Source organism: Fringilla coelebs (genome assembly GCF_963513975.1).
Source record: "Fringilla coelebs genome assembly, chromosome: 20".
NCBI lineage: Eukaryota > Metazoa > Chordata > Aves > Passeriformes > Fringillidae > Fringilla > Fringilla coelebs.
In genome coordinates, this window is record NC_140046.1 from 4,857,487 (window position 1) to 4,879,515 (window position 22,029).

Here is a 22,029-nt window from a genome sequence, read left to right on the forward strand (position 1 = left end):
AGCCTTCCCAAGTGAGGGAAACACTGCCAGAAGGATGGCCCTTGGGCTGTCTAACTGCTGCTCTGCAAGAACACAGCACCATCCTTTCCACCCAGCAGCTGAGGGGGTTTGCAAGCAGAAATTACTACGGACAGGAGTTGTTTGGTACAGAAGTACTCCTGAGATAGGAGTGTGATTTTTAAGTGGTAGGATGGCTTGGTTGGGTGGAGGAACCCCAAAACTCCTTGATGGAATCATAAAATGGTTTGGTTTGGAAGGAACCTTAAAGATTATCATGTTTCAGCCCCCCTGCCATAGGCAGGGACACCTTCCACTATCCCAGTTTGCTCCAAGCCTTGTCCAAGCTGTCCTTGGACATTTCCAGGGATGGGACAGCTTCTCTGGACAATCTGTGCCAGGGCCTCATGGGCATTTAGGGCACTGCTGCACTGGAACAAGGACCCATCTCAGACCAAAGGGAAGCTGTAACTGGACATTGTCTTTTGCCAAAACAAAAGCAGTGACATTCAGCTCCAGGTGTCAAAATCTTTCCTCCTTTCCCTGGAAGCTGTCCCAGCCATCCACAGCATGGATACTGTGGAGCCAGGAGCATCCCAGTGAAGAACAAATCACAGGTAACAGATGCCAGATCAGCACCTTTGACCCTCTGAGCAGATCCCAGCATTTGTCAGGTTTTACCCAAGAGGAAAGTTAAGGGCTGTTACATCCTTGCTTATCCTGCATTGCTGCTCACAGGCCAAAGCCTCCTGACCCTGTGCCACTGAGCTCATGCCCTAATTCAGGGAATTCTGCCATCTCACAAAGCCAGCTCTGACCCAGAGAGCATCCATCCCCTGCACACTTGCCAGGGGAGATGCCCAAAACTTGTTGGACTTGGCCCTTGGAGAGTCTTTACAGATTTGCCATTTCACCTCACAGCCCCTGCTGTTCCCTGTGACAAGGTGTAGCAAAAAGCAGATCCTTTGCCACAGCCCCCATAGCCCCTCCTTTCTTGTCTTCTGTCATGCCCAGATTTTTTTCCTCCCAATCTTTGCAATTACTGAATTTCTGTGCCTTTTCCCTTTTTCTGTTGGGTCCTTCAATGCAACACCTTCAGCAAATACATTCTGCTTTATTCTTTATTATTCTGCCAACATAAAAATTACTAAAAAACACTTTATAAAATATGCCTTGAAAAATCTAGCATTACCCAGCCTCTAGAAGAAGGGCTGGAAAGAAGGATCCAAAGGGAGGGATTTCCTACAGCAGAGCCTCCTACATCAGATCCAAATAGCCAAGGAGTGGGAAAAGGGAATCTTTGAAAAGAACCCATGCCTGGAAGGTGGCTGTGACTCATCCTAGAGAAGACAACTGGTTTCTAGTCCAGTTGCTCTGGAGGTCATTGTCTAGGTGGGCACAGATGGTTTTCAGAGGAACACAGAGGGATTCGTGTTCCCAGGAACTGCGGAAGGAAGAGCCACATTCCGACAGCCCTGGCTGATGTCCAAGCTGCCAGATGCTAATGATGATTCCAGGCTACAGGGGACTCTAATAAGATCTTAATGAAGACTCTAATAACAGTCTGGGGACAAGAAAGTCTCCCTTCCATGACTGAGAGCCCTGGAAGGGAAATCCAGGCAGAACAAGCTTTTCAGGTTCAACAGAGGGGAGCCTCAGCCTGGAGAAGCTCAAAAATCCCAGGACTGGTCTCTAGGGATCTGGAAAGGAAAACAGCAAGGAATTGCCCCCTGTGGCCTCTCCCAGCTGGTCCAGAGGGTCAGGCAGGAGTCCCAGAACACTCAGCTGTGCCCTCTGTTATTTGGGCAGGCGGTGCTCGTTGGCATCTGTGGCTTCACCTGAGTCCTGTGGCTCTCGGATCTGGGGAGCAGCATCTGGGTTGGGGTTCTGGACACTGCCAATAAAAAGTGGGATCCCTGTTTCATCCTCAAAGATGATGAAGATAAAGGGCCTGTCGAGGCTGAAGGCGGAGACTGAGCGTGACACCGCGACATTGGTGGCAGCAGATGCTTCCACCCCATCTTCTTTGAGCTCCAGGGTGGCCTGGTGCTGTACACTGGACACAAAGAGAGGCTCCTCTGTGATCTTCTGGAGATTTGGGCTCGTGAACAGCTCCTGGAGGCCTGCAGAGAAATGAGACTAAGTTGGTGCTGTGAGTTGTGAGTTTTCTCAAAGCTGTCTGAAGAAAGCAATTCCCTGATCTGTTGCTCCATGTGCTGCTCACCATGGAGGACTGGAGAACTGATGGGAGAAACAAAAATTCCACCTGTTTAGGAAAAGTACTGTAAGAACTTGAAGTCATCCTTAAAAAGCAGCAGCAAGTCTGAAGACTCTTTCTAGCTAGGCTGAAAACACTTCTACAGAGATTATTTTTTTAAGCAATTCTTTGCAAAACAAAGTGAACTCTTAAACTATTCTCATCTGGAAAGGCAGCACCTGGTGTTTTATTTCAGCTCCAGGTTTTGTGATCTGCATTTTCTCTGCTGACAATTTCCATGTCCTGGACACTGGATGAAATGACAAAGTAAGAGACTGAGATTGATGCACGAGGGAAGCAGGTCTTGGCTACAATAGGAAGAACTCGTAAAGACCGTGAGAAGCTGTGAATTCTCTGTAGTATCATCTTGTTGGAGCAAAACATTTGGTGCCAGGCAAGCAAGGAGTAAGGAGGAGGAGAGGAAGAAGAGCTGGGAGAGTTTGGAGTTCTGGAGCAAGCTGTGAGGCACAGCTTTAGAAACAAGGGCGGCAGCGAACAGATTGATCTCGTTCTGTGCAAACCCTGCCACAGGCCTTACCCATTTGGCTGAGAACCTGGTTGAGTTCCAGCTGGTAGTCCAACTTTATTTTGGGGATCTTCACCGTGGTGGGCACCTCTCTGGGGAAAAGCCTGCAGAGTTGTTTGTAAGGGAAGTTCTTCAGCACGTGAGAGGTGTCCCGGCTGTTGTGGTTCGGTACAATGACCACAAAACTCACATTGCCCTTGAAGGGAAACTTGGCCACCTGGAAATAAAACCAACCAGAGAAGGATTCAGGGAAAAGGGATGGAAGTCCACAAATTTAATTTCATTTTAATTTAGTCCTTTTCTAATTGGTCTACAGGGCTACTCTTGTTCCCAGATGAAAACAGCCTGGTGAAAGGAGGGATTTGATTTCTCCAGAGGAGAATTTGTTGGAGTAACAGCTTTAGATTTTAGTATTAGCCACTGGCTGGTAAAGGTTGAGCACATGGCAGAGTGAAAGCCCACAAGCTTGCCCCACTTTGGATTCTGAAAAACTCCAACAGCACATGGTCTGAGGGAATTCCTTTCCATATTTCCTCATTTATCTTTAACTCAGGGCTTTAAAATTCTATTAATTCCCAGTTAGTCGGAACATCTCTTTGTGGTTTTTCCTAGAGATTAAAAGTGAAGTTTCAACATTCTTGCTGGAAGCAAGGACAAAGAATGATTATTAAATTTTTGTCTGCTATGCCTGTTAAAAAAAACCAAAACATTTGGTTTTTTGGAGGGAATGCTTGCAGTTAGTAAAATACCACAGCAAGACGAAATTCCAGTGAAAATTTGCTGTACTCCTGAGAGATCCCTACCTGAATATCCTGGGACTCCAGAGTAAACCAGCTCAGGGGGTACTGGTGGGCTTTCATCATCTCAACTGGGACCACAAACTCATTGTCAAGGTGGAACACATCTGGCCCAGTGAAGTGTGCATTAAATTTATTCTTCCAAAACCCTGCAAAAATAAAAGTTTCGAAAGCAATGAAGTAAATTTGAGTAGAAAACCAGAAACTGCTGAGCTGGCACTCCTCCTATCTTGAGTTCTCTAACAAGGCCAATAGTGACCAGGGAAATGAAAATACAGCAAAGAGAAGTCAGTACCAAGGCTGGAAGAGCCCTAACAGCAGGAAACTCTTATCATCCAGAGAGAAACTATGGAATAACAAAAAGAACATGGATTAATCCTCATGCCTCAGCGTGGGAGACTACTGAAGGCTATGGAGATAAAAGAAACTATGTTTGTGCTTTGAAAAATGGGGAGTATTGCCTCTGTGCTGCAGAGGGGGAAACACTGCTCCAAGACCAAGGTAAAACCTTTGTAGATTTACACTGCAAGTGTTTGGTCTGTGCACAGCCCTCAGGGAATTAAAAAAGGAAGATGTGGCCGACCACTGTGCTGTAGTCAGAGAGAAATCCACAGAAGCTGCCTCTGAGCTCTGTGGTGGGTGTGCAGAGCTGCAAACGACCTGGTTCATCATTTAGGTTAGAAAGGACCTTTAAGATCACTGGGTAGATGAGCAGGGATGTGCCACTGCCTGGGATCCTGAAGCAGGAGGCAAAGATACTGCAGGTCCCACCTGCTGTGTCCTGGCTCTGCTGTCAAGTAACATTTTTAGCACATGTGAAGCAGTTGGGAATTATTACTGTAAAGCAATCTAAGCAAGAGGAACAGCAGATGCACAAGAACAAGCAGATTGCCTAGCAGGAAGCGAGGAGAGGAGAGGCTGTTCAGCTACAGGGCTTGCAGAAAACTGGAGTTCTAACTATTTCCTCTTGAAAAAATGAGGAGGGCCTGTGGAGCTCACCGTGGAAATAGATGGCATTGAGCAGGAGCATCACTGTGTTTTGAGGGAGCTGCTGGAGGAAGGAGGGGATTTTTCCATGAGTGACATCCTTTACCCAGTTGTTTATGGCCATGAGGTCGTCCTGACTGATCCCAGAAAGGGTCTCAGGCTTTGCTCCATAGAATTTCTCTGAATCCTCCAGGAACTTCTCTTTGACCTCAAACCCTGGCAAAGGGGAGGAATGATGGTTTGCTCAGCGTGATATGACACTCCCCAAGAGGAGGAAATAGGGGGAATTAATGTCTCCAGGGTGCTTCCATCACTCTGTGACTGGGAGGTTTTGTCCTACACCAGTCCAGAATCCCCTCTCACCTTTCTGCAGGTACAGACGTGACCCCAGGCTGAGGGTGGACTCTGTGAGCCTCCTGCGAAGGCTGCCCAGCATCTGGTGCAGGCAGGGCACTGACTCCAGGTGCATCACCTCCAGCAAATGCTTCTCTGTCTGATTTGCTGCTCCTAAAAAATCAAATGTTCCTGTTAGGTCTCATGCCCACAGAGTGGAAAACAGGGATGTTGCTCTGGCTGCCTCTTGTTAGAAACACGCTGTGCCTCACAAAAGAGGCCAGAGGAATCTGAGAGTCGGAGCCTCAGAGGGCAGCTTCAAGTGTAATCATGCCTAATTAAAGCTGCAGCAGCAAGGATAAGTGGAAGGGACTGGATTTCATTTGCATCTGGTTGCTCTGGGAGAGGAGCTGGGGAAGGGCAGGGAATGGTGGCTTTGCCACGAAGAATTACCCAGAGCCAGGTGGGACAAGGCGAGGGCGATGCTGAGGGGGGACAGGATCACGCTGGTTCTGTTGGACTCCAGCTCCACCTCTCTCAGGAGATCAATGCTGAATCTCATCAAGCCATCTGCCAGCCTCTGGCTCTTCTTCCAAGTCATCTCACAGCTTTTATCTCCAGCCTCTCCTTCCTTTTCAGAAGAGGCATTTTCCCCAGGTGATTTCTTCCCGTGACAACCCCCAGCCCCAGGTACGGCTTCATCTTCTGGGTTCCAGTCATCCCTGGTGTCTGGCAGGGTGGTGGGGAATGCTGACATGGATCCATCGTTCTTCTGGAAGCTGTCATAACTAAATTCTACCATCTTTCCCCCCGGCAGGGCTGGGATGGCTCCCAGCAAATCTGACTGTGCGATTCCAGCACTTTTCACATCCTGGGGAGAAACAAGGATAGCACTGGGAAAGCAGGAGCACAGTGACTCCCTCATGGGCTTTCACTGCACACCTGAATTTGCTGAGAAAACTGGGCAGAGCTGGACTGCTCTGCTCTGGTGGTGGTTTTGCTTCAGTTTCCCTTTAACCCTGAGGATAAGGATTTGGAAAAGAGGTTTTGTATCCTGTGAAAATGGGCCCAGTGAGGGTCTGGCGGTGGTTCCTCCTCTACTTGCTCTCGGGAAAGCTTGAGGGCAAGACCCACCACCAGCTCAGCACATGTCTTGTGCCTTCAGCATTTACAGCTCCATCATCCTCAGCCTTGATTTCATCTCCTCCCCTCACACATTTTAGCAGTGCCCACCTGCCTCACACTGGTCACCCCTTCTGCTGCTGTCACAGCCCTGATCCAGTTTGGCTCAATTCCTCCTGCAGGCATCTGTGTTTTCTTGACCTGTGTGTTCTATTCCATTCTTCTTCTCTCTAAATTTCCTTATTTTCCACTCTTCTAAGCTTTAGCCTTTAGCACTGCCTCACATTTGCATGATCTGAAACATCCCAGGCACAATGGGTTGGATCAGCTACAGGTCTTTCTCCCTGTCATCCTCACAGCTGGTGGTTTCCCTCACCTTTCCTTATCAATCAGAAATGAAATCATCCACCTGCCAGCCCCTGTACACACCATACTGATGTTAACTCCACACTCTGCTGTTATTTAGGGTGGAGGAGCAGAGCATGGGCAGCAGCTGGGAGTAGAGCCTGCAGAAAGATGGACTTTCTCATGGCACTGGCACTGCCTGGGCTCATCCCTTCTCAGGAAAAACTGCAAATCCCACAGCAAAACTTCAGCCCCCTCGGGTGGAACCTGTCAGTGCTTACCCTCAGCTTCCCATCCTTGTCCAGGTAGAGACGCTGCTGGTCAATGGCCTGTGCCAGCTGTGGGGGGAAAAAAAATCAACAAAAAGCCAAAATCAGGTCCCTCTGAATTTCCAGAGTGTGGCTTCCCTTCTCCCACTGCTGTAGCAGTCCCCACAAGGCACAGCCAGGGCAGGATTTTGTGATGCAGACCCAAAGATGGTGGGGTGTGACGTGGGGAGGTGGAAGTGAGGAGCAGCTGGGAGACACTGCAAACACTGGATTTGTTTAGAAAGGGATCAGGCCAGTCTGCCACAAAATAATGGATCCTTTTGAGAGTGAGCAGTGGGGTTTTGCAATCTCAGTTCTGACAGGGATCCAGATTTAATACTGGGGGCGGGGGGAGGAAAAACCTGCTTTTCAAAAAGTTCCTGTTAACTCCTGAAGGTCACGGTCACCAAGTACAGTTGAGGTCAAGTTCCAAATAAAAAGTTTCTACAGAAATATGAATACTGAAAATATTATATATAATATTATAAATATTGAATATATATATAATACTATAAATATTGAATTAAAATAAGAACATCCACAACTATTTGAGCTGGGTAAAAGATTAGAAACTTTGCTGGTGAACCCCCCAGCAGTATCCTCCACCAATCTGCCTTCCAGGGCTTTTCTGGGTGGTATTTGCCCCGTGGTCTGGCCCAGGGAGCCACCACACTTCTCTTGCTCTTTGCTGGAGTAGCAACTTACCCTTGGGAGGCTGTGCAGAGCAGCCAGGCAGAGCAGCCCCCAGAGGAACCCCATTTTCCTGGAACACAAGGACCAGCCAAGAGAGGAGTTATTTCCAGCTGCCAGCTCAGCCTATTCAGCTCTACAGGGAGAAAATTATCAACCTGGCCAAACAGGTTGGCACAGGAGCTCGTGGAAAGCAATAGGGAGATGAACAATGCTGCAAAGAAACAGCACAGGGCTCCTGGGGCTGGTGCCAAGGCAGGGAAATCAGAGAGCAGCAGGGGCCCAGGCTGGGCTTGGATCCTGCCTGTCTGACCCTGCTGCCCTGGTTTCTCCGGATTGCAAATGGTATTTCCCTAATCAGTGCTGCACACACTGTGCCTCTGGAAGGAGACAAGAGCCTTTCTGCTCCTCTCCCATGGAAACCACGGGGATACAGGCACAGCATCCTCAGCTGTGCCCCAGGCTCTTGGGAGAAGGGCTACTGACCTGCAGGTGCTCAGCAAGTGCTGTCTGGGAGGGAATTTGCAGGTATGAAGTGCAATACCAGAGCAGTTTCCCAGCATTATGTCCTGGAAGGGGGAGTCCTCCCCTTCCCAGCACTCCTCTTCCCCCTTTGCTGGCAAACCCCGCCTCTCCCCGCTCCGTGCTCCAGTTCCAGTGCGGACGGGGCTTCCAGGGTCACAGCAAAACCCCACCCATTCCCCGGCCAACGCTTCACCCAGCCACTTTTCCCTTTCAGACAGAAATAAAATACCTTCTCCTTCTCATAAAACCCCCCCGCCAAAGCCCTGCCCCCTGCATGGTGTCCACATTTAATTCCTGGGGCTGCTTTCCACTCTCCAAGCAGTCCTTACTTCACCCAGAACTGCTGGGCTGAGAGCCCACTGGCAAAAGACAGCTTGAGGCCAGTTCACTCTTCCCCTTCCTTCACCCCAAATACTCCTTTTCCTCCCTGGTGGTGCCCATCCTTTAACCCTCTGCCAAATTCACCCCTCTCTCCCAGAGAGCCATTGCAGGAGCCCTCATTTCTGTCAAATCCTTTGCTTTGTCCCTTACCTGAGGCTGTTGATGTCCACGTTGGAGCTGGCAGCTGCTTTAGGCTGTCCAGCAGCTCTGCATGGGACACACACAGCTCTAGTCCGGCCCCCCCTCCCAGCAGTGACCTTCAGCACCACCCCCTGTTTGAGAATTTGGCAGGCAAATATTGACCTACAGCATCCGGGTAAACATTTCTTTGGGGGAGAAGTGAATCTCTGCTGCATTTGGAGATGGGGACACGTTTTGAGCTTCAAGACAACCTTAACACTGAGATTAGCACATCCAAACCTCCCACCAGCAGGAGTAATTTGCAAGTGGCTCCGCTTTGCATTCACTCCCCGTGCTAGGAATATTCTCTTTTATTCATAAACTTCAGTGAAAATGCAGGGCTCAGTGTTTATTGCCACAGGGCTGTCTGCTTTGGGAATTTTCTTTGCTGAACCCCCCAGCTCTTCCCTCCTGGAGTCCCTGCTGCTGCTGGTTGGACAGAGGGCAGGTGCCCAGGGTGCTGTGGCTGCACACAGCAGGCTCTGATGGCCAGGCTGGGCTGAGCCAAGAGCAGCTGCTCCCTCCCCTGGGGCACAGCACGCTCCAGAGCTCTCCCAGGGCAGCTGGTCCCGGTGCCCAGGGCATGCACACACTGCTGGGGCACAGAGGAACAGCCTTGGGGACGGGCAGAACTCCAGCAGAGCTGCCCTGGGTGCATTTGTGCTGCATGCAGAAGTGATGGTGATCTCAGGGGGAGAGGAGTCTCTGAGGGCCAGCAGGGAGCACCAACAGCACCTTCCACTCCATTCCTTGCAGAACTCTTGGTTCCCAAGCTCCCCCAGACAGATCTGAGCTCTCCAAACACACTTGGGAGCTACTTCCCCTTGGAAAGCAAATCCTGTGCAGCAGAGTCCTGTCCTACACCCAGGGCTCCCCCAGAGCACAAGAGGAGCCTGAAGGAGCAGGGGTCACTTGGGCTGAGCAGCAGGAGCTGCAGGCAGCACACCCAGCCCCTCCAGCACAGAGCTTACACACACACACACACACAGAGAGCTCTGCAGTTCTTTCAAAGAGTGTATTAGAAGTAAATATTTACAATATTGCAAATGCTTAATAGGCAACATGGGACTGAGAGCTCCCCTTGGGTAGGGAAGGACAGCACTGGCCAACCACTCACCTCCCCAGCTCCCTGCAGGTGGCAGCTGGATGGAAGCCCTTTCCCCTCCCAGGACAACCCACAGCAGGCTGCTCCTCTGCCCAAGAGCTTCCCACTCCCCTGATACTGGCTCTGGCTAGGCTGAAGGATGGATGGGAAAAGGGCTGACATAGAAGGGAGGAAACTGCTCCTACTGGTGGGGCAAAGAGCACCCTCTGTGCCTTTGGGGTGGGAACAGACAGTGCTGTCCCAAAGGAAAGGTCCAAGAGAGACCATGCTGCATTCTTGCCTCCTGCCTCTCACCCTACAAGGGCAGGAGGACACAAAACTGAGCACCTTTTTGCTGTCCTGTCTTCCCCAGGAGCCCGACCAGCATGGAGGAGAGGATTAGGATTTATTGAGGATCAATGCCAGTGCACAGCACATATGGCACTCCTCACCCCTTACTTACATCATCATGGGATGCTGGGGTAGGAACCAACAGCAGCCCTACCCCACTGCTCCAGAAGCCAAAATCCCCATGGAAGCATCTAGTTATCTACTTCTGGCCTCCTTAGAGAGTCACATTCCCACCCCAATCTCCCCCTCTGCAGCAGCCCACTCTGACAGGAACTGGCAGGGCAGATGGGGCTTGTGCCTTGGCTGCCTTCCATTCCAGTCCTTGCCCTGGAGCCAGCACGGCAGCAGAAGGGCTCTGCTGAGCCTCTCCTCCTCCCATGCAGGCTCCAACTCAGCTGGCAGAACCTGAAGTTCACAGAGCACCTCCTCTGGGCTTGAGCACCAGCCACAGGAGGAGGAGATGCAGCTCCAAAGGCAGCAGTTCCCAGGCCCAGCTTCTGCCATCCCGGTGGGGCTGTTCAGTGGTTCAGGAGAGGAAGGGAAGTGCAGGTGGCAGTAGCTAAACTGCTGTGTCTTGTCAAGGGGCACCTCTTACCCCTTAAACTGAAGGGGAAGGGTACCTGTGGTCCCTATTACTGTGGAGGGCAGCTCACAGTCCCCTGGGGATCAGGCACACACGGTAAGGAAAGCTCCAGGCCTCTCTGCAGGGGTGACAGTGACCTACAACGCCCAATATCTCTCCCAGCAGCAGCGGAGGTTTCTCAGTTATGGCTTTTTTTTTTTTCCTTCTTTTTCAAGACACAGAAAGAGCTTAGAGACGTAACAAGTACACCTCCCTCTGCATCCTCTGCTCAGAAACATCTGACTGTGCCTCCTCCAAAAGCCATGCTGCTGGCTTCCAGCTCCAGGGACAGCCACAGGCTGCCAGGCCGGGGTCGCTACGCCAGGAGCCGGATGACGCCGTTGTCCGAGCCCAGCAGGAGGTGGCACTTGGTGGGCAGCACTGCCAGGCTGGTCAATGTACCCCGAAAGTTCTCTGAGCTCAGCTTGGTCGTGCTGCTGGGCAGGGCTGAGGACTCCAGCATGGAGTAGACCCCGATCTTGTTGGCCACAGTGCCAGTGACCACTTCATTACCGTAGAGGTCGAAGGCGTGGATGGGCTCGGAGGCAGATTTGTAGTGGTGCAAAGGTTTCTGCTCCAGCTCCTTCCAGACAGTCAGGGAATGATCTGAGGAGGAGCTGATCAGCACGTTGCCCTCTGCAGCCTGCAGGAGAGGAAAGGCCAGTGAACAGGCATTTCTGTAAAAACTCACGATCTGGTGCTGCACGTGAGGGCAGCAGGTGGCTGCCAGTGACCCAGTGGTCACAGTGCAATCCCTCAGGACAGTCAAGAGCCATTTCCAAGCAGCTGATGGTACTGAGCATGTTAGCAAGGCCTTGGGTGGACACTGCAAGGTAAAGGATGCTCTGGTAGCCGGCAATCTCCTCCAAGAGATGGGCTGGGCCTCTTCTCAAGAACGCCCTGACACCCAACACGACTCATTCATCATCTCTTAGTACTGCAGTGGGTACAGGGGTTACCATGCAGTCTGCCTCTCCACTAAATCACCTGCAAAACTATTTTCCTTCTCAGGAGAAGGAATTGGGAAGCTCTCTCACAGTTGAAAATACTGCTGAGGGTAGGAGAAGCCTGGAGCTGCTTATTAGCAGAGCTAGTGAGAGGGTAAACAAGCCACACTGCTGAACTTTGTTTAACCCACATTTGGGTCGAGGACACTGGAGAGCCAGCACTGCTCCCTGGGGTGGGTAAATATGGACAAGAGTTACTCATTAGAGCAACACTCTCCCAGGGAAGCCCAGAGCCCCGTGGAGAAAGCAACACATTTGCTCCTTCACAGGAGCCATGACTCCTCCCTGCCCCTGCTGCAGATCTGCCTGGCAGGCACTGAAACCCAGGAGGGCTGAACTCTGGCAGCATGAGCTGGACCAAGAACAGCTGGCAGCAGCACCAACCACGGGGCAGGAGAGCTTGGGCATCCCCACAGGGACACTGCAAAGGATGGAGCACGCAGCCCTGAAGGAAGGACACTTCACACAGCCTCAGGGCACCAACGAGGCTCCACCCTGATCCCAGCTGAGCCTCTCACCTTGATCTGCAGGATGTCTCCCTCGTGGGCGGGCCAGCCCCGCATGATGAGCCCCGTCCTGGTGTCCAGCAGCACGATGAAGCCCGAGGAGAAGCCGGCCATGACGCTGCGGCCGCTGGGGCTCACGGCCAGGCAGCGGATGAGCCCCGCGCTCACGCCGCTGGCCAGGCGGAACTCGTGCTGCAACACAGACAGTCCAGCTGGGGGGGAAGCTCAGGGGAGCTGGCATTTAAGGGACAAGCTGGTTTCCATGGAGCCATCACAGCTGGCTTTGGGATCTGGGCTTTGGGCCAGCTGTGATCCCATCATTAAGCAGAGGGATGGAGGAAGGTGACTCGCAGCACCACGTCCCTACCTGCAGTCCTGGCTTCCTGTGGTCGATGAACCTCAGCACAGAGTCTGCACTGGCCACAGAGATGCTGTGATAGGGAGGTGGCATGGTGGTCACAGCTGTGATGGGGACTTTGCTGTCTAACTCATCAAAGGTCCGCAGAAGCTTGCCTGTGAAAAGATGACAGATATTACAGTAGGACAAGTCACACAGCAAATCTCCAGCTCTGTGCTGGTTTTTAACAGGAGCCATCCAAACTCAGCGCAGCCTGTAAGGGCCGGACCAGCTCACTCCAGCTCCTCACCCTTTCCCTCCTTACCCGTGAACTGGTCCCAGATGTGCACGGTGCCGTCACAGCTCACCACGTGCTGCGGTGCCTCCAGCTGGCTCACGTAGAACACAGACTTCTTGTGCTCGGCGTAGGTGAAGCGTGGTGGCACCTCGCTGGTGCCATCCCCGTAGTTGTACAGCGGCCAAAGCCTCACTGTCTTGTCCTTGCTGCCACTCAGGAAGAAATCCTCGCTGCCCAGCGGCGCCACGCACTTGATGGCCCCGGAGTGCCCTGAGAAACTCTGCAGCTTGATCTGGTGGAAGTGGAAGCGGGGGTCGTGCTGGCTCACCCCGATCTCGTACTGCCAGTAGGCCAGCCAGTTCCCACAGAGCATGTGGGTGCTGCGGGGCAGGTCCTGCTTCAGGGCACTCTCCTCGCTGGACGAGCTGGGAGTGAATCCATCAGTGCCAGCACTGAGGTGGAGCAAGCCAAGACCCTCCCGCTGCGTGTCCACGGGCACCTGGATGCGGTTCCCCACCAGGACACTGCCAAAAGTGCCAGAGTGAGTGTCCTCCTGGGGGCTGGAGAAGGGCTCAGCCCCTCGAGGGTCTTGGTCTGAGCCCACCGCACTTGGTGTTTGCTCCAGGCCAACAGCCTGCAGGTTCTGGGGGTTCACATTCTCCAGGTGGAGGCTGGCCAGCTTCTCAACCAGAGAGTGGTTGGGCACAACCGTGCGGATAACGTCACCTGGGGAGACAGGGACAATGTGGCTGCAAGGGAAGCAATGTCCCCATCATCATCATCACCATCCCCCTCCATAAGAGATGTGGACACAGCATCCCCCAAGTCAGCTACATCTGCTCCCAGCCAAGGCAGCCTAAGTCCAGAGGGTTCCCAGCCCAAGAATCAGCCCAAGCCATGCTGTAGAAGCTGTGGGTTTCCCCCAGCAGCCCTGTGAGCTGCGACTGCCCTGGAGTTCAGACCCAGCACGTATGCCCAGAGCACAGAGCTCCCTCACAGACCCCTGGAGCTGGTGGCCAAGGCATACCCAGCAAGCAGGAGAAGGGGATGTAGGTGATGTAGGCCATTTCAGGGTTGAACACCTTCTGTAACTCCAGCAGCACAGATGGATCCAGGGCCAGCAGCTTCCCATCTGAAAGGGGCACCTCCATCACTGGCACCTCACAGCTGCTCAGTGACTCTGCTGTCAACCCCTGGACAAGAAAAACAAGTTCAGATAAACCCCAAGATGAGATGCTCTTACCACACAAACACAGCCAGGTACGTCCATCACATTCCCACATCTGGAGGAGTGCAGGAGGACTTCTCCCACACCACTGACCTGGTCCTGCAGCTCCTGCAGCAGTGAGAATGCCCCAAAGAAGTTCCTCACTGTGTCACTCAGGTGCTGCTGCACCATCTCCTGCCCAATCCGCAGGCAGATCAAGGCAATGAGGCTGATTGTCTTCACACACAGGACAACACGGGCCTGGGCTCCACTGGGGAAACTGAAGAGGACATCCATGACCAGCCTGCCCTCCACATATCCCTTTTTACCATCCTCTGCCTCATGCTTCCTGCCTTTTCTGTGCTACCAGAATGCTTTCAGCAGTGCACCAGTGCAAGGAGATGCACACCAGAGCAGAAACGCCCCCAGCCTTGGCAGCATTAATGTCCCCACAGAACCATTCCCAAATCCCTGATTTTGTGCCAATCCTGCAGCACTTACCCTACAGCTGGAGAAGTGAGGAAGCCCAGCACTGGGAGCAGCACCTCCTGGCTGATCTTGGGCAGGATGTCCATCAGTGTGGTGTCAGAGAGACACACCACAATCTTCTGTGTCAGTGTCACAGCAGCCAGGAGCCCGGCCTCCTTCCGACTGTTCAGCCGGACGCCGCCGGAGCCGCCGCCGGGTGCAACCTGTGACAGGGACTCCTTCAGAGCCAGGGCCACCACCTCCCCAGCAGCACACAGCAAAGGTGACCCCAGGGCCACCTGAGCTCAGCCTCCAACCCAGCACAGCACTGCTGGGCACAGCTCCTGGAAGAGGAACCTGAGCACTGAACCTCAACAGCAAAATGTGCCCAAAGGGGTGAGTCCAAAAACTGACAAGCACCTATCACACAAGAGATGGGCCTGCAGAAAATGGGGAATGACACCCCTAAGCTCACAGATTTCCTCTGCAGAGTACAACATCCCCACAAATGGGAAGCTCAGTAGCAAGACCAAGCACCCCACACTGGCCCAGAGCACCCCGGACACCCCAGAACATCATTTGCCAGCACAGAGAGAGGGGAAACCCTTACATTTTAAAAGCAAAAATCAGTATCTTCATCCCACAGTCTGCAGAGGAACAGTCCTTGCATGAAATATCCAGACACATATTATGGGCAAACCTGACTTCTAGAAATCCAGCTGCTAATAATTTCATGAGGCAGAACTGCACATCCTTTTTCTGCTGACAATGTGCTGCTGCTGTTATGGCAGTGCCAAAGAGTTAATAACATCAGCAGCAACACTCAAATATTTCTTTCTAGATTGTCCTATTTCCTAACTCCTAGACAAATCAAACACCCAAGAAAAGAGAGCCAGTAACAAAACCCACAGACAATTCCCAGTTCCTGCTATATTTCTTGTACACCTGCCATCTTCCAGCTCATCACAGAGGCTCTTCCTCTCACAAAATAGCCACCCTGCCAAATCCTGCAAGAAGGATTGACTTTATCCTATTTGTGACCCGCCAGTTCCATGGCTCCAGGATCAGGTTGCCAAATGCTGTTTCACAGGGGTATTTAATCCCCTCTGTGCCCCCAAGCAATGAGCTTAGGAAAGCAAAGCAGAACAGCTGGAGCTATGATTGTAACTGGGTGGAGAATGATTTTTGCTGAAAAATGGGATTTTTTCCCCTGAAAAATCTCCCCTTCAACACTGGAAAAACTGACAATGCCTTTTTGTTTTCTTTAAATGAACAGCTATGGCCTCTTTTCCTCTATGTTTAAATTATCAGAAAGCTACTGAAGTTTTCCATTTAAACGAGAATCCATAACCAAAGTGTTTACAACCACTAAAGAGGGAACAATATGAAAAATAAGCCTGTTTAAAACATTCAAACCCTTTTTCTTTTTAATGAAAAATTAAGTTTTTCAACCAGCTGCATTATACATTTCCTTCTTGCTATCAACTTCAAGCTGAAAAGTTGGTGAGCCTTGCCAGTGCTTTTTACTCAGTTGAAAACCCGTTGGTCTCCCCCCAGTTCAGCCCTATCTACCCACACAGACCTCTGTGAACACTCACTCCAGCAATCTCACAGCAGCACAAGCTGCTCCTCCTGCCTGTTATCACAATCCCACCCTTGTGCCAGCTCTGTTTGGGCACAGAAAAACAGAATAAATGCTTTTTCTCTGCTTTCACAAGGTCTGACAGTGAAAGAAGGGTATGAGCACAGCTGTGTGCTTTGCTGGGAGCAGTCTGGAGCTTGTGGCAGGAGGTGAAAGTGCCTCTCCTGCCCTTCTCAGCCAACACAGCCAGAGCTGCTCAGCCCACACTGGCCCAGACAGAGCCCAGCCAAGCTCAGTTTATACACAAGAAGCTCCTGGTGAGGCTGGACTATTTTTTTTTACATCTTCCCTTTGTGCCTAGACACAGCTCTTGCCCCAACAGAGAGGAGAAAAAGGCAATACTGACCAGGTAGCTAATGTAGGGCAGGTACTGGTAGGTGAGGACAGGCTCTCCATACAAATATGCCACGTGCACAAGGCAGGCCAGCACTGGCTTGGACACCTGATCTCCCAGCACGGGCCGCTTCTGGTAGATATTTCCTGTGCTCAGGGGACTGTTCTCATCACTGCTCGGTACAAACTGCTGCCTGGTGGGGCCTGCCCAGAGAAAAACACATCATGAGCTGAAGCAGCAGCCACACCCAAGCAGACAAACTGGGGGAACAGCCCACCCTGTGTCACCATCATATTTTCTGAAAAATCCCTTTGCCAGGATTTCTTCCCCTGGGAAAGCTGAGAAGCCTTAGAGAAAAATGTAAATAATAATGATCTGATTCTCTTCTCCTGTGTTTGCTGCTTTGGAATGTGGTTTGGACATTGTTTACCAACAGGTGCATGTTTGATTGGTTCCATGTGAATTGTGTTGACTTAATGACCAATCACCATCAGCTGTGTCAAGGCTCTGAGGAGTCACAGGTTTTTATTATTCATTCTTGTTAAGCCTTCTGATGTATCCTTCCTCTATTTCTTCAGTACAGCTTTAGTATAGCATTCTTTAATATAACATAATATCATAAAATAATAAATCAGCCTTCTGAGAACATGGAGTCAGATTCTCATCTCTTCCCTCATCCTGGGGACCCTCACAAAGACCCCAACCCTGGGCCCCAGGAGAGGCATTACCGACGTAGCAGGACGTGAGCAGCCGGAGCAGGTTCCTGGCGATGAAGCGGGACGTGACGGTCGGGCCCAGCTTGGCCGAGAGCCACCTCACCATCTTACAGGCTGTGTCTGCAAAACAACAGCAGCCCCAAGGACACAGCACGGCACAGATTAGCTATCCAACAGTCTAGCAGTCCCTGCAGCCCCGACCCTGACTCTCAGAGCCACATGCAGTCCTGGCCTCTCACCTTGGTTTCATCATTGTCCCCAGGCTGGGACCACAAACACCCCCAAATCTGGATCTGCTTCTCCCCAGGCTCTGCCCAACAGCCAGGACACTGGCAGGGTCTTACCCAGCAGTATGGTCTGCTCTTTGTCATCAGAGTGATCTGGCAGCTCCTCTCCCTCCCCATCCTCTGGCTCACTGCTGTCATCAGCCAGGGTGACATCCACAGAGGCCCCAGCAGCATCCACGACCACCGTCAGCTCCGCATCGACCACCGCGTCCTCCTGCTCCTCTTCCTCGTGCTCCTCTTCCTCCTCCTCCGATTCCTCACTCTGCTTCAGGTCCTGGCTGCTGTCCATGGACTTCAAGCTGCTCTTGTCCTTCTGGGAGTCCCCATCTGCAGGCCTGTCCTCGCACAGGGACACCTCGCTGGCGCTGCTCTTGTCACTCAGCCGGCCGAGGCTGAGCGATTCCTGCTCCTGGGGCTGCAGGGATTCCCCGACGTAGAGGCCACTCTGGAAGTCCTCACCCTCAGGCAGGTAGGCCTGGTCATGGAAGCTGACCCCAGAGGTGTAGTCCAGGAGGTCAAGTGCAGCAGAGCTGTGCTCCACATCCATCTTGATCTCCTCCCCAAACACGCACGACACCGGGCTCTCCCCTCCGCTCTCATCGTCCTCAGCCGTGCCCAGGAAGGATTTGCTCTCCTCCCGCGAGCTCTCGATGCCCACGAGGATCTGCAGGATGTGGGGCAGCAGGTTCAGGAGGAAGGACTGCAGCCCCAGGCGCACGATCAGCTGGGCCACAAAGCAGTCTGTGTACAGGTAGAACCTGCCGTGGCGGGAGCAGGGCGTCTCGTAGGCCCCGATCAGGGGTTTCAGCAGGTATTTATTGGCATTCTTGGGCCCCAGGGATTTAGCTATGGGTTCAAAGAGGTACCACGCTGCGTAGACAGCGGTGTTTTCCTCAGACATCAGAGATAATATGAAAGGCAGAAGAATCTCCAGGCCCTCAGGAGTGATTTCGGAAAGGATCCCCTCCAGCTGCTGCCACAGCTGGAAAACAAGCTCCCGTCCTTGCCCTTCATCCTCGATCTTCTTTGCCTGATAGGTGAAAATGAACTTGTGCAGAGCTGGGAAGTAGGTGGGGAAGGGCACGATGGAGCTGAAGGGGCTGAGGAGCTGCGTGGGACAGGGTGGAGGGAGGCCCTGGAAGACGGGTTTGTATTCAAACAGCTGCACTGTGCCCTTGCCCGTTCTGCTCTTCAGCAGCTTCTCCACGGGCACGCTCAGCTGCAGCAGGACGTGCAGCACGTGCTGCAGCGGGGCTGGGATCTCCTTGGGATGGTAACGGCAGAGGTTCCTCACCATCAGGAACCGCTCCAACAGCGACGCGTCCGGCTTGGAAGGACGAAGCCTCGGTGCAAATATAATCTCAGCCACCAGGATGCCCAGAGCTTGCATGTCCCTCTGGAAGAGGTCTGAGAGACTCAAGGGTGGCTCTTCCCACGGCTGCTCCATCAGCTGCATCTCGCTGCTTAAGCCTTTAACCAAGAAATTGTCCAGTTTCTCCAGTTCCTCCAGGGCCTGGAGCGGGTTGAAGCCCTCAGGAAGTGTGATCTTCATGTCCAGCTGATCCCCAGCCCCTGCCTTGCTCCGACGGAGCGGTCGGACCCCTGAGGATTTGCCATCAGTGACATAAGCAGGGAGGGTGGAGGGCTGTGCTGGAGGCACAGTGGCACAGGGCTGGTCAGGGCCTCTCCCAGGAGCAGAAATGGAATCCAGGGCTTCTGTGCCTTGCTCCAAATCATCCTCACCATCCATGGACTTCTCCCCAGACCAGGTGGTTTCACTGGGAGTAGCCTCCAGGACCAGCCCGTTGACTGCATCTGTCGCCTGGCCTTGGATGTCCTCCAGAACCACGGTCTCACGGATGTTCTGGAGCAGAGGCCTGGCGATGGCTGGAGCTTCAGCAGGAGTGTAGGCAGGTCCCACCATGCGCCTGGGATGGGGCTGGTCAAAGAGCTGCACGACCCCGTAGGTGGTCAGGTGCGTGTGGTTGTCAACCAAGTGCAGGCAGACGTTCTTCTCCTTGACTGCATCCTTCCCCAGCAGCTTGTAGCCAAAGGTGAGGTCGATCCAGTGGTGCAGGTCCTGAGAGACCTCCCGGCTCTCCAGCAGCATGCGGTGAACTTGGATGAACTCCTCGTAGGAGCTGCACCACGAGGGCACATCCAGGTCGGGCATGTCGGGGTGGATGGAGCGGAAGATGGAGGGGTCTGTGTAAAACTCCGGGATGCACTCGTCAGGCGTCCAGCTCTGCATGCGCTCCATGCTGGCTGGGTACTCGTTGGGCTCCCACTGGGACCTGACGTGGCAGCACAGCACTGCCTTGGGCGTCCTGCGGGCCGTGTACACGTAGTAGGTGATATCCGAGAGGACGTCTGAGATGTGATGGGGGACGTGGAGCTGCTCCCCACTCGAGCCCCCCGCAACAAACGCCTGCTTGGTCATCTCGTAGGTGAAGTCCAGCTGCTTGTCCCCCTTGTTGAGACGGAACTTGGATTTCCTTAGGTCCCTGAACTTGCCGTTTTTGGTAGTGAAGTCCACCACCCACGGGAGAACCGGGTGGTAATTGGGGTCTCCCATTCTCCTCCCAGCCAGGCTGTTCAGACGCATAAGGTAGTCGAAGTTGCTGACCTGCCCGTGCACCCACTGCAACACCAGGTCCCGGAGGTCCTTCTGGCAGGCGCTGCATGTCACCTCCTGCCTTTGCACACAGCTTTGCTTGCCCCCTCGTTCCAGACCACCCTCCAGATTCTCCTCATCCTCCTCCCCCGGTCCCTCGTACCCTCTGAAGTTCACACGCAGCCGGCTGCACAGCTTCTCATCCACAGCCACGTCCCGGAGGGAGAAATCTCCGCAAGCCAGACCCACCTGGTGACAAGCCCTCATGGCCTGCAGCACGTGGAAGAGGAGGAAGAGGATCTTGGCGTGGCTGTTGGTGAGCTTGGCCGGGCTGAAGGTCACGACGTCGTGCAGGCAGTACTGCACATAGGGGTAGATGATATACAACATGTCGGCCGACTCCAGCAGCGCCTCAGCCTGCAGCACGTTGGGACACAAGGACGCCCCTTTGGCCACGCTCTCCTTGGCAGGGGACGTGCCAGGCACGTTCCTGCCCAGCTGGAGGACGGGGCAGCCGTAGGCTCTGTGCAGGGCAGCCCTGAGCGCGTCCAGCGCCGGCACCGTGGGCGGCGCGTCGGGGCGCCGGTACGGCCGCGCGTACAGCCCGTGAGCCCGGCCCCACAGGTTGTGGTAGTTCTGGGCGGCCACGCTCTGCATGAAGCCGTGCAGGGTGTCCACGCTGCCGCCACGCTGCTCGGGGGGCTGCGCCACCCGCAGCGGGTACCCCAGGCGGGCCTTGCGCAGCCCGTGGATCTCCACGCGCGTCCAGCCCGCCGGGAGTTTCTGCACCGAGTGCTGCAGGAACGTCCTGAGCTCCACCTCGCTCAGCCCCTCGGGCCGCGGGCAGGCGGGCGGCAGCGCCCGGCGCTCCTTGAGGCTCTGCAGCCATTTGGCCGGCACGAAGGCGGTGACGTGGGTCCTCTCGGGGGCCAGCTGCCGGCGGTCGATGTTCAGGTCCTTCTCCACGCTCTGCAGGAAGGCTTCCATGCTGGATTCTGCTGGGAGAAGGGTGGCTCAGACAGGCTGTGAGCGAGCAGAGCACAGAACCGCCCTGCCCGCCCCAGCGAGCAGCGAGTATCGCTTCCCCATCGGCACTCGGGTTAAAAAAAAAGGTGGTTTGAGGAGTTTGGTTGTTGTGCCTGTGTGTGGGGGTGGAGAGGGACAAGGTGGGACCTGTGCAGCCTGGCAGGGTGACATGGTGGGGCTCCCACAGCCCCCGGCAGGGGGACACGATGGGGACTGGCACATCCAGGTGCTGGGGGAAGGGACATTACAGGACCTCTGCAGGCCCAGGGTTGCTGGGGGGACACACAATGGAACATCCACAGCCAGAGAGTGGGACGTGATGGCACCTCTTCAGCCCCAGGCTTGAGGGACACAATGGGACATTGACAGCCCCGAGGAGTGAAAAGGATCATGATGGGATAGGGAGGGGGACATCTGCAGCCCCAGGGCTGGCAGTGGGGACACAACGGCACCTCCGCAGCTGGAGGGGTAATACGAGGGGATCTCCAGCATAAACTCCGTACTGGGGACACAACGGGACCTCTACAGGGCCCGGAGAGGGGCCACGGGGGCCACCCAGACGATGCTCCCAGCACCGAGCACGGCCACGGCCGGTCCGGCGGCCCCGGCCCCTCGGGGCCCTCGCTACCGGCGGGGAGACCGCAGAGCCGGGCTGAGCCCCGCGGGCCGCTCCGGGGAGCCCTCATCCCCCCGTGGGGTCCCTCACCGCCCCGGCGGCCCCGCGTTACCTGGCGGCGGCGGCTCAGCCGCGGCGGGCGGCGGCGGGGGCGGCCCCGGCCATGTTGGTCAGGTGACGGCGGTCACATGCGGCCGCCGCGCCGCCATGTGCGCGGGGGGGGCCGGGCGGCGCTGCCCGCCGCGCCCCCGCGGGGCCGGGCCCGGGCTCCCTCCAGCGGCCGCGGGGCGGGGGGGCCGGGGCGGGCGCGCGCGGCCGGGCCGCGGGGCCGGGCATGGGCAGCGGCGGCGCGTGACGCGGCGGCGGGGCGTGACGTCACTGTGACGTCAGAGGCGCCCCGGGCTATCAGCTGGAGCCGGGCGAGCCGCGCTGACGAGGCAGCCGGTCTTAAAGGGGTCCTTACCCG

The 22,029-nt window shown here is 54.4% G+C and overlaps 2 protein-coding genes across 3 annotated transcripts; both read right to left on the minus strand.

Annotated features, from left to right (window-relative positions):
- Positions 1 to 1,139: 1,139 nt before the first annotated feature.
- On the minus strand, positions 1,140 to 7,445 carry SERPINF2 (serpin family F member 2). Its single transcript, XM_084219085.1, has 8 exons — positions 7,378 to 7,445; positions 6,646 to 6,702; positions 5,351 to 5,768; positions 4,928 to 5,071; positions 4,577 to 4,780; positions 3,584 to 3,726; positions 2,793 to 2,997; positions 1,140 to 2,120 (listed from the first exon to the last, which is right to left on the minus strand). The coding sequence occupies exons 1-8, from the start codon at positions 7,429 to 7,431 to the stop codon at positions 1,795 to 1,797; spliced, it is 1,551 nt and encodes a 516-aa protein (XP_084075211.1). The 5' UTR covers positions 7,432 to 7,445; the 3' UTR covers positions 1,140 to 1,794.
- A 2,006-nt stretch (positions 7,446 to 9,451) lies between these two features.
- Positions 9,452 to 21,822, minus strand: WDR81 (WD repeat domain 81). Of its 2 annotated transcripts, none has more exons than XM_084219307.1 (11): positions 21,676 to 21,822; positions 17,365 to 20,916; positions 17,033 to 17,140; positions 16,317 to 16,507; positions 14,362 to 14,552; positions 13,975 to 14,140; positions 13,681 to 13,846; positions 12,681 to 13,379; positions 12,386 to 12,531; positions 12,031 to 12,210; positions 9,452 to 11,148 (listed from the first exon to the last, which is right to left on the minus strand). In XM_084219307.1, the coding sequence occupies exons 2-11, from the start codon at positions 20,906 to 20,908 to the stop codon at positions 10,822 to 10,824; spliced, it is 5,718 nt and encodes a 1,905-aa protein (XP_084075433.1). In that variant the 5' UTR covers positions 20,909 to 20,916; positions 21,676 to 21,822; the 3' UTR covers positions 9,452 to 10,821. The 2 variants fall into 2 exon arrangements, with proteins under 2 accessions (XP_084075433.1, XP_084075432.1); XM_084219306.1 differs by having other exon boundaries at positions 17,365 to 20,919.
- Positions 21,823 to 22,029: the final 207 nt, after the last annotated feature.